At 45.7% G+C, this 12055-nt stretch overlaps 1 protein-coding gene across 1 annotated transcript in view; it reads right to left on the bottom strand.

Moving 5' to 3' along the window:
* ppp2r2ca (protein phosphatase 2, regulatory subunit B, gamma a) overlaps nucleotides 1-12055 on the bottom strand; it is a gene marked incomplete at both ends in the record, with an annotated part of 49350 nt that overhangs the window by 36515 nt on the left and 780 nt on the right. The window contains 3 exons of the mRNA XM_084317906.1: nucleotides 5584-5696; nucleotides 6077-6260; nucleotides 7372-7469. Coding sequence (XP_084174032.1) covers nucleotides 5584-5696; nucleotides 6077-6260; nucleotides 7372-7469 — 395 coding nt within the window. The remainder of the gene's footprint in view (nucleotides 1-5583; nucleotides 5697-6076; nucleotides 6261-7371; nucleotides 7470-12055) is intronic.

Raw genomic sequence — 12055 nt, 5'->3', positions numbered from 1 at the left:
ACGATAAAGGGCGAGAATGTCTCCTTCACCATCGCAGCAAACGGGCAGCCAGAGCGACGGTACAAGATTACAAATGCTTTCACCAGCCAAGAAATAGGACTATCGCAGTACACCTACCCTGTCACCAAGTTGATGGATAAATATGTGCACCTGCGCCAATTACCTATCCCGCTCATAGACGGCGCTACCCCGACCCTGTTGATAGGCTCCGACCATGCAGAACTCATAGTCCCGATTGACCGGGTCCATACAGGCCCCCGAGGCTGTCCTGCAGCAGTCGAGACCCGCCTAGGGTGGACCCTACAAGGCCCCCTCGCTAAATCTCTCAACCAAACAGCAGCCACTAGCTGCTTCCACTCCAGAACGACAGAAGAAGACACCACTCTCCTGCAGCATGTCGAGAGGCTATGGACCCTAGAGACAATGCCCTTTAAGAACGAAAAGAAAGACATTCGCTCTAAAGAAGACATTTACGCCATCAACCTACTCGAGCAGGGGACAAAGAGAGTCACAGTCGGCGGAGTGATGAGATACGCAACTCCACTCCTGAGGTGAGAGGGAATGCCCACCTTTCACGCAAAGAAAGACGCCACGGAGCGCTATCTATTGAACACGGAGCGGCGCCTAGCCAAAGACCCCGCTCAAGAGAGGGTGTACCGCGCCGAGATTGAGAAGCTAATCACAGCGGGACACGTAACAAAGATTGACATTAAAGAGGCCGATCAGACGACCGAATCCTGGTACGTGCCGCATCACAAGGTCCATCACAATGGCAAAGATCGCATTGTGTTTAACTGCAGCTACCAGATCGGATCCCAAAATCTGAATAAAGAGCTCTTGCCCGGCCCCACACTCGGCCCCTCCCTACTAGGCGTGCTACTGCGCTTCCGCCAGGACAAGGTGGCTATCAGCGGGGATATCAAAGGGATGTTCTTGCAGGTGAGACTAGTAGAGGAGGACAAGCCTCTGCTACGGTTCCTATGGAGAGAGAAGATCGGAGATGAGAACCCATCCATCTACCAGTGGGAAGTACTCCCCTTCGGAACCACATGTAGCCCGTGCTGTGCTACATTTGCACTACAGAAACACGTCACAGAGGACCCAGCAGCAGATGAAGAGGTCCAACACAGTGTGAAGAACAGTTTCTACGTGGACAACTGTTTACAAAGCGTTTCGACTCAAGAAGAAGCTGAGGCTCTCCTAATCAAGTTACGCGCCTCCCTGATCAAAGGCGGCTTTGATCTCAGGCAGTGGGCCAGCAGTGACCCGCACGTATTGCGCAGCCTCTCCTCCGCGGACAAGGCTGCCAGCAGCGAGACCTGGATGGCGACAATCCCAGGAGAAGCCCAAGAAATGACACTAGGACTAGTCTGGCGTTTCAAAACAGACTCGCTCCACTATAGACACAAACCCTTGGCTCCAGAGCAGGGAAGGTCGGCGGCGATACCGACCACCACACGGAGTGTGTACAGAACACTCGCCAGACAATATGACCCGTTGGGATGTATTCTACCTTACACCACCAGGGCAAAGATGATTGTACGAGCACTATGGGACAAGGACCAGGGCTGGGACGACCCAATACCCGCACACCTTGCCTCAACATGGAGAGAGTGGGAGACAGAACTCCGCTCACTCCCAGGCGTCAATATACGCCGCAGCTACTTCCCATCCACAGTGAGGCCAGAGACATGCGAGATTGAGCTACACGTCTTCAGCGACGCCTCCGAAGTAGCCTACGGATCGGTGGCCTACTTGCGTGCCCAAGAGATGGGAGGAAAGATACACACTGCTTTCATCCTGGCCCGCTCAAGAATAGCCCCACGTAAGCAACAATCTATCCCACGTCTAGAGCTCTGCGCAGCCCTCGCAGGAGCGCATCTAGCCACGTTAATCCAACGTGAACTCACCATTCCGGTGCACAGAACAATCTTGTGGTCAGATTCCACGACAGTACTCACATGGATCAAGTCTGATTCATGCAGATACAAAGTCTTCGTGGGAGTCAGAGTCACCGAGATTCAGGAGTTAACAGAAGAAGCAAGCTGGCGGTATGTGGACACCAAACACAACCCAGCTGACGTCATCACCCGGGGAATGTCTCTGGGTGACCTAACCCGTCGCAACATCTACAGTGACGGACCAGAATTCCTCAAGCTCCCGGAAGGAGATTGGCCTACGCCCACCCCGCGGGAAGCAAGTAACGAGGAGGCTGAGAACAAGAAACCTATGTTCTGTGGACTGAGCACTGTCGCCTCCACAGACCCCAACATAGATGACTGCATTACCCTAGAGAGTGCGCAGCAAAGAACATTCCTGCGGCACCACCCAGAGATTCAGTCCACCACTGACATGTCAGCAGCTGACTACGAAGAAGCAGAACTTCTTCTACTACAACGAGCCCAGAGAGACTCGTTCCCCGATGAGCTAGACTGTCTACAGGGAGGAAACCCCGTCCCATCAGACAGCAGACTGATTCACCTGGCACCAGAGAGTGACGCCCATAATCTCATCAGAGTGGGTGGTCGCCTGCGGAGAGCCCCCGATCTACCAGATGACATTAAGTACCCGATCGTCTTGAACAGCCGACACAAGGTCACAGAGCTGATCATAAAGAAATACGACGAGGATGTACACCACGCAGGAGCAGAGAGAGTCTTCGCGGAGATCAGACGTCGTTATTGGATATTGCAAGGGAGAGAAGCAGTACGGCGCTTCCAGCGAACCTGTCTAGACTGCCGTAAGTGGCGCGCGCAGCCCAGCATACCACGGATGGCTGACTTACCCCCCTGTCGCCTCCGAATCGACGACAAGCCATTCCACTCCACAGGCATGGACTGCTTTGGCCCGTTGTATATAAAGAGAGGAAGAGGCACCGAGAAGCGGTGGGGTATTGTATTCAAATGCATGACCACCAGAGCGATACATATCGAGCTCCTTCCGACCATGAGCACAGACTCATTCCTTATGGCCTTCCGAAGATTCACATCACGGAAAGGAAAACCGTCTACATTGTTGTCTGATCACGGGACCAACTTCAAAGGCGGAGAAAGAGAGCTGAGAGAGAGCTTCCAAGCTATGGGCCCAGAACTTAAGACCCACCTCGCTCCATCCCAGATTGACTTCCAGTTTAATCCCCCGAACGCACCCCACTTCGGTGGAACCTGGGAACGAGAAGTACGTTCTATAAAGACAGCCCTGTACGCCGTACTTGGAGCCCAGACTGTGGCGGAGGAAGTCCTAATGACAGTCCTCACGGAGATCGAGGGAGTATTGAACTCGAAGCCCCTCGGTTACGTCTCCAGTGATGTAGCAGATGTCGACCCAGTCACCCCCAACACACTCCTAATGGGGCGGCTGGACCCCGCGCTACCCCAGACAATGTACAGGCCTGAAGAAGCGAACGGCCGAAGAATGTGGAGGTACAGCCAAGTACTAGCTGACAAGTTTTGGAGCAGCTTCCTACTTCACTACCTACCGTCTCTACAGACCCGCCAGAAGTGGGTAAAAGAGAGAGACAATTTGACAGAAGGAACAGTCGTCATGATTATTGACCAGTCACTACCCAGAGCTATGTGGCCGGCTGGCCGCGTAAGCAAAGTGATCACCGGTGCCGATGGCAAGGTCCGAGCAGCTGAAGTACTCGTCCAAGGGCGCACTTACACACGTCCCGTGGCGAGGCTCATAGAACTGCCCCGACTCCCAGATACTATCGATGATGACCATGACCCCATGACTTTGTGAGTTGACTGACCCTTACAGCGGACCTTGAGTGGTAGACAGTGCGGTTAATCTGTCTCTGCTTAGCTAATTAGGTGGGACTAATTAGGGGGCGGCTGTTGTGAAGGATCAGATTAAACCGAATATGTATATTTATTTATATATATATATTTAATTGTATTTGTATATCGTTTGATATCCCCTGTATATTCCTTGTACAATATGCACTGAATATCCCTTTAGTCTACTAAACAGCCCATAATAGTTTCATTCTACCATTGGACGAGAACCTGGCGCCAGGTTGCCATACCCCTAGGTCCAAGTTCAATCGTGCCGCCTAACATGTCGTGGCAAGCCCCGGTTCCGCGCAGGAATATGTCGGGCGAAATACGAATGGTACTATTTGTTCATAGCGCATATATATATGGCGCAAGTAAAGTAGAACTTCCTTTTAGTCCAGTTCTTTACCCTCCAACAGAGTGACAGACGTAAAGCCTCCCCACGACGCACGTGTGGTGTAGTAAGGCCTACTTGGCCCAGAATAGGCATTGAGATATCGTGTAGATTAATAGTTGAATAGTCATAGTTTGGCACTATACCGTCGAGTTGGACGTATTCTATTAAGCTAATAATAGTATATTTATGTATGGTGCATCGTTCGGTTAGAGTTCTAAAGTTATCAGTACCCCCATCGTTCCTGACGTTATCTGGACGCTTAACCAGGCTGAGCAGACCCCTAGTGGTGCTTGCATCCGAGGAGCTCCGGGCCAGGGCGACCGGACCTGTATATTGGATTACTCTACCCGGACGACGGCGAGCCTTCCACGGCTTGGATTATGCTTTGGGTGCTTTGATTATTCCATGGATAAAGGCCAACACTGCGGAGTGTTGGAATTACCCCCCGGAGAGGACTCCAGGTGAGACGGCGCTCTACACCAGTGAGGTCGCCTCACGTCTCTCCGTTGTGGACCGGCAGCCAAGGTCCACAGAGGGTCCAGCTGTATTCGTCTGCGGACCGAGGTTCTGTGGGCACCGTGTTCAAGACTTTGAATTCTCCCAAGACACCGTCGGCCAGATGGGATACCGCCAGCGGCTTCTCTAACCCCCCCCTCCTACTGTCTTACAACCAGCGGGACCCCCCCCCCCCCCTTAGTGTATCCAGCTATAATCATTTAAGTACCATCGCTATCGTTTCCTAAATATTCCAGGTTGTATACTTACTCCCTGCGTAACCAGAGATTGGACATTCAATGTTGATTTACCTACGAATACTCATTTGCCATAAAAGTGCATATTTCATATTTCAAATCATAAATGTAATTAAGTGAACGTTGTATATACCCTTTGCTATATTAAACCTTCGATTTGGTACATTTGTGTGGATTCGTTTCATCAGGTGGGAAAGTGTTCATCATACTTATATCATGTACTGGATGGCCAGAAGTTAAAGTACAAGAGGTAGTGGTATTAAATATCATATCTAACAATACAGTCAGGGAATTGTACCCCTCAGTTACAGTTAGGGTTAGGGTTAGGGCTAGGGTTAGGGTTAGGGTTAGGGTTAGGGCTAGGGTTAGGGTTGGGTTAGGGTTAGGGCTAGGGTAAGTCTATACAATGTCCCAATTGTGACATTTGTGTGTGTGTGTGTGTGTGTGTGTGTGTGTGTGTGTGTGTGTGTGTGTGTGTGTGTGACGTGTGTGTGTATGTGTGTGTGTGTGTGTGTGTGTGTGTGTGTGTGTGTGTGTGTGTGTGTGTGTGTGTGTGTGTGTGTGTGTGTGTGTGTGTGTGTGTGTGTGTGTGTGTGTGTGTGTGTGTGTGTGTGTTAGTCCACCTGTGAGTTTACATGCATGCATGTGTGTCTACCTGTAAAGAGGTGACAGTGGAGATGTCCTTAACCCTTCCCTCTTCATCTTTCAGATTGTACCCCTCTGGTCTCTTGTCTCTCTCGCTCACTTTCCACAGCTTAATGGTCTTATCTGAGACAGGGAATCAGATCAGATCAGCGACAGACAAGCTGCCACATAAACAGTTCGATTTCAACAGCGCTTTTCCGAGCACCAGTACAACTTCTGAGTACTTCTGTAGCGCTTTGAGCTATGCACTTTTGTTGTTATGTATAATCTATTTTGTAAGGTGTACTGTATTTTATTGCTGATGTTATCTTGGCCAGGTCTCCCTTGCAAAATATATCTTGTATCTCAATGGGACTTCCTGGTTAAATATTTTTTTTAGGTCTCATAGTAGACCTTATTAATGTGAAATATCTAAAGTCTGCTTTTTGCATATAATCCAAAGCAGAGACGTCAACGTATGGTTTACTTTGGGATTGTGTTTACTTTTAACTCTGTCTTCTCACCATTGGTGGAGAGGAGGAAGTGGGCGGCGTTCTGCTGGGGTAGCCATCTGATCTTGTTGATCTTCTCCTCAATCTCTAGACTCTTCAGGTAGTCAAAGTCTGGCTCGTGGCTCTGGAACGTGCTGTAGACGTTATATTCCCCCGAGTCCCCCGCCTCCCCGAGGTCGTCCGAATCCCCCTTAGACTGCATGGGGCACATAGTGAGGAAAGATAATAGATTTTACCACATACCTTCGTAGCTTAGATAGAAGGTCTGCAGGGCTTTTGTGTCATCCTTGATGTTTTCAGAAATGTATGCAACACATTATTGTTTGTCTGTATATATTTTTTTTTTTATATGTGCAGTAAACTGAACTAAACTAAACATAAAGAATATGCACTTTACCCGTTAATTAACTGTATAACATATACTTTGTTTCTGATGTACTGAAGGCATCTCTGTTGATGGTGATGGTAACATGTATTTTAAATGTATATTATAATTTATAACTAGTGCTGTCAATCGATTAAAATATTTAATATGATTAATCGCATGATTGTCCATAGTTAACTCGCGATTAATCGCAAATTAATCAATTTTTTTTTCTTTTCTAAATCTACCTTAAACGGATCTGCATAAAATAACTTAAAAGAAAATAATAATTTAAAACAATGAATAAAGTGTGCATGAAATAATAGGGGAAATAAAACATTAGGAACTTGTTACATTCACCCACACAAGGGCTGAGGACTCACACACCCCCTCCCTCTCTCTCTCTCTCTCTCTCTCTCTCTCTCTCTCTCTCTCTCTCTCTCTCTCCCAGCTCTCTTTCTCTCTTGCCCCTTCCTCATCTCTCTCACCCCCCTCTCTCTCTCTATCTCTCACACACACCTACACACACCTACACACACACACACACACACACACAAACGCGCGCACGCTTTGAGCCAGAAACAAACATAGTATCAATGAGAGTATCAATAATACACCTGAGTGAAGTCTAGTAAAAATAAATAAATAAATAAAAGAATGTAAAAAAAAATATATATATATATATATATATTTTGTTCTAAAACATTAATCGTAAATAAATAAATAGTAGCGTTAACAGAATTGTGTGTTAACGCGTTAATGACGCGTTAACTTTGACAGCCTTAATTATAAGATATATGTTAAATGTATATTATAACGTATATTTTAAATGTATATTATAACATATATTTTAAATGTATATTATAACATATATTTTAAATGTACCAGGTGTAAAAGGGGGTGATTCAGGTTTTACTACATTGGATCTCCCTCTATGACTGACCTCCGTCTCTCTCTGGAAGATGACCACTCTGCCCCCCTTGTCTCCTGTGGCCAGAAGGTCCCCTGTCTGGTTGAACTCCACTGTGGAGATGACATCAGCTGGCAGGAGGAGAGGAGAGGAGAGGAGAGGAGAGGAGGGGAGAGGAGAGGAGAGGAGAGGAGAGGAGAGGAGAGGAGAGGAGAGGAGAGGAGAGGAGAGGAGAGGAGAGGAGAGGAGAGGAGAGGAGAGGAGAGGGATTTGAAGGGTGAGAGAAAGAGGGAGAGAGAGGGAGAGGCATGGAGAGAGAAAGGCAGACAAAAATAAACAAAGCAACAGAGAAAGAGAGAGAGCATGGAGAATAGAGAGACATTGTAGAAAGGTGGGGGAGTGAGAGACAGAGGGCCAGAGAGAGTAAGGATCGATGCAAAGTATCACTTTCACCAACGCTGAAATAACTCTTTACCCATGAGGCCTGAGCCTGAAATAGATGCACACTCACTGGGGGCAGGAAGATAAGCACCGACAATCCACTCTCTACTGTCAGCTCCTTCTCAGTTCAAAATCAAAAGTCAGATACTTAAGTTTCACCAAATAGAGTGAAGACCCAGTAAATCGTGTTTCCCAAACAACGGTTGTGGGATTTTGATGTCAATGCCCTGTCCTCAAGAAAAATACTCTGATTGGACCACCTCAAGAGCAAGTCTGAAAATCCAGACAGGAATAAGAGAGGGTGTTTCATTTGTTTTGCTTTTTAAATAATGGAGCAGTCGGCAGACTTGGGAGTGACTCATCAAATCCTTGGTTCATATGCTGTACAGCCCAGAAATAAGGCAAGCAGCACAATAAGACAGATCACTACTGTACATCATACTAGTACCAATACCTGGGGTTTGTGAGACAGGGATGGCGGTAAATGGTCTGTCCTACCCCCGAAGTGGAGAATATCGGATTACATGTAATGTGATTAGAGCAATGGTCAGTTAGTTACTGGGGGTAGGTACAGTAATCATATAAAATATGCTTTCTCAAAAGTTGAAAGTTAATTCTAGACCTAAATATAATTTTCATAACTGATTCCAATTTCAAACAGGCAAACAGTAATCTGTAATGGAATACGTTTTAAAAGCAGGTCTGGAAAGTATCAAACAAATTTTACTTAAAAGTAAGTAGTTACTACTGTACTTAAAAACGTGGGGTACCTGTACCTTTTTTGAGTATATCCATTTTATGAGACCATGTACATTTACTCCAATAAAAAGGAATTGTACTTTTTCCTCCACTACATTTAACAGTCACCAGTTACTTTGACTTTACAGTTAATTTACATTGGAGGTGGTTGGGTGGGTGGGGGGTTGGGTAGGCGGGGTGGGGGGGGGGGGGGTAACATTGGAGGGGGTTGGGTTAGGACATTTACTGTACATTGGAGGGGGTTGGGTTAGGACATTTACAGGGGCCAGTTTCGAATAGCAGTCTCCCGTAGGTGCTCTTTGAGAGTGGTTTTGAAAGTGGGTAGTGATTCACATTCCTTTACAGCTGTGGGTAGGGCGTTCCACATTGATGTGGCATAATTGCAAAACGTGTTTAGTCCCTTGTTTGAGCCGAATCTGGGTTTAACATGATTTGTGGAGCTCCCTCTGGTGTTGTGGTCGGGGTATTCACTGACCTTTGGGAAGTATTTTGACATGTACATGGGTACCTTAGTCGTGTAGTCTGTAGTGTATCTTGTAGACCAGGCCCATTGCAAGTTGCTGTACTCTGTCGTCTACTCTAAGCCATCCTAGGTTGTCAAAGTGGGCAGGGGTGAGGTGGATTCTAGGAGTAAGGTCAAGCAGTAGTCTGACCAGTTTGTTTTGTGATGTTTGTAATTTAGTTTTTAGTGCCTTTGAGGTACTTTGGTACCATGAGGTGCAAGCATAGTCGTAGTACCCTTGAATGAGTGCTCCTGCCAGAGTCTTCAGGGTATTCTTGTTTACCAGAGAGGAGATCCGGTACAATAATCTAGTTTGTTGGTTGACCTTTTTTATAACATTGGATGCCATTTTGTCACAGGAAAGATTTGCCTCTAGGATGGAACCTAGGTATGTCATTTCATCTTTCCTTGTGACAATATTGTCACCCACTGTAACAGAGAAGCTGTCGGTCTTGCTGAGTTTGTTATTTGAACCGAAGAGAATGGACTCTGTTTTACCCAGGTGTAATGATAGTTTGTTATCAGCGAGCCAGGTGCAGATTCTGCCGAGTTCTGAGCTGAGGGTTTTTTCAACCTGTAACTTGTTCTTGTCAGAGACCAGCAGAATCCGCGAACAGGAACACGTTGCAGTCACAAGCTGATACAGTTTAAATACAGTCAATATTAAATTCTTCTCTACTTTTACCTGAGTAAATTGTTTATGTACCAAAGTACAACTATATCAGGATATTTTCTACTTTTATTTAAAGCCCCAAACACACGCCTAGTCTTAGGCTACTTCTGGCCATACAGTAGCTGTATCCCTTCTAGCCATTTGTCAAATAAACTCTTTGAGTGCCAAAAACGACTTAAGTTGTTTCTGGGCCCCGACCATTGAGTGCCAAAAATGACTTTTCACGTTTCTGGGTCGTTTTTTCTTTTTTTCAATATTTGTATTCATTATCCATCATGGGAGCCTGTTCTTACCATAGGGAATGAGTCTGAGGTCGCCAAAGTGCAATACCGGCCGCATCCAGCTAGACAGCGGTATCGAGCACCCTTTGAAACCTTGCGTTGTGCGTTGATCTAATGAGTCCGGGTCGTTTCTTTGTTTTTGCTCAAGCTGAGCGGTTATAGCGGTCGGATTGAGAAGAATCAAATGCTCCTGATGCATGATGTGTGGTGGATTATGTTGGCGACACGATGGACATCAATACTTGGAATCGCGATCAGATGATTGGATTATTCTTTTTGGGGTACATCCTAATCAAGGTAAGGGCTATATGATATCAATCTTGCGCTGATCCAAGCATGTCTTCACCTCGATCTGAACGTGTGTGTGTAACGTTAGTCCACAACGTATGCATCAAAAAACTTTGCATTCATGATGAAACATAATACCTATGATATAGATTTGATTTGAGAATAATAGCGGGTCCAGGCAAGAAACGGCAACGGTTATAGTATAATACACGCATAAGCCTATTCCTCAGCATTTCAGGAATTACCCCAGACCGATCTAAAAACATACTTATATTCACCACGGTATAACGCGCAAATGTATGCATGGAAAAATGTTCTCTTTTTTGCATCTTGACCGGAAGAAAGTCATTGTCAAATGACCATAGTATTGTATCCATAGCTATAATATAGAATATAGTTATAGCTCTACAAACAAGGTGACGGACTCCTATCTTTTAAAGCGTGGCAGTGAATAGATGGGGCCCGAAGAAGGCGTGGCACCCAAAGTGTTAAGGGGCACTTCACCAAAAAACAATGCTGATTTATTATTCACATAATATGTGAATATGTGAATGTCACACACATCCAAAAACACTAAACCGTTTTGCACACATCCATTTCGTTTGACAGTTGAGAGTAATGGGTTTGAATTTGGCCACCAGTGATGTCATCAGGGACAATGAATTATTGTGCTGTGTCAATTACAGCACCATACAATTATATAAATGAAAGAATGGCGATACCTTGTCTTATAGGGACTGCTACCATATAATTGCATTGAGCTGTAACTAACACAACACAAAGTCAATGTCCCTGATGACATCACTGGTGGCTTTATTCAAACTAATTTACTCTCAATAAATCAAACTAAATGAATGTGTGCAAAAGCATTTAGAATATTTGGATGTGTGTGAGATTATGTGCACAATAAATCAGCATTGTTTTTTGTTGAAGTGCCCCTTTAATATATAGGAAGATGGCCACAAAAATGAATAGGAGCCAATTCACTGAAATCTCAATGCATGTCATTCACGTCATTAGCTAAACTGACATGTCCAATAGCAATCAACTGCTTAAATTTCATTTTTTTTTCATTTCAATATTGTAAATAAAATATTTTCTTAATCTGATGTCAAAACTAGCTCAATCATTAGCTTAGCTTAACCTTGTTGTCTGTAAAAAATATATTTAAATACATCATCATCATGCATCCAAAATATAACAAAAATCCCTTTTGAAAATGATCAGCTGAATGACATTCCGAGTTTAAAATGTCAGTATGTTTCTAACACCCTAAACATTACAAATATGTTACTCAATCAAATGAGCCTCCTCTACTGGTATAAGCAATTTCACATCTCACTCCATTCATTTAGTATAGTCCAGGCCTGTTTATTTTTCCAGAGCTGGTGACGGAAGTAGCCAGCAAGAGGCATGTCTCTGTTCCTCTATGTCTCTGCCCGATTATCCCCTCTAGCCACGACCCTGGTCCTACCTGTGTATCCCCTCTAGCCACGACCCTGGTCCTACCTGTGTATACCCTCTAGCCACGACCCTGATCCTACCTGTGTATCCCCTCTAGCCACGACCCTGTTCCTACCTGTGTATCCCCTCTAGCCACGACCCTGGTCCTACCTGTGTATACCCTCTAGCCACGACCCTGATCCTACCTGTGTATCCCCTCTAGCCACGACCCTGGTCCTACCTGTGTATCCCCTCTAGCCACGACCCTGGGCCTACCTGTGTATACCCTCTAGCCACGACCCTGGTCCTACCTGTGTATACCCTCTAGCC

This window comes from Notolepis coatsorum (assembly GCF_963971535.1).
Source record: "Notolepis coatsorum genome assembly, chromosome: 7".
In the NCBI taxonomy this organism is placed as follows: Eukaryota; Metazoa; Chordata; class Actinopteri; order Aulopiformes; family Paralepididae; genus Notolepis; species Notolepis coatsorum.
The sequence above is the reverse complement of the archived record's forward strand: the minus strand, read 5'-3'. Positions and strand labels throughout refer to the sequence as shown.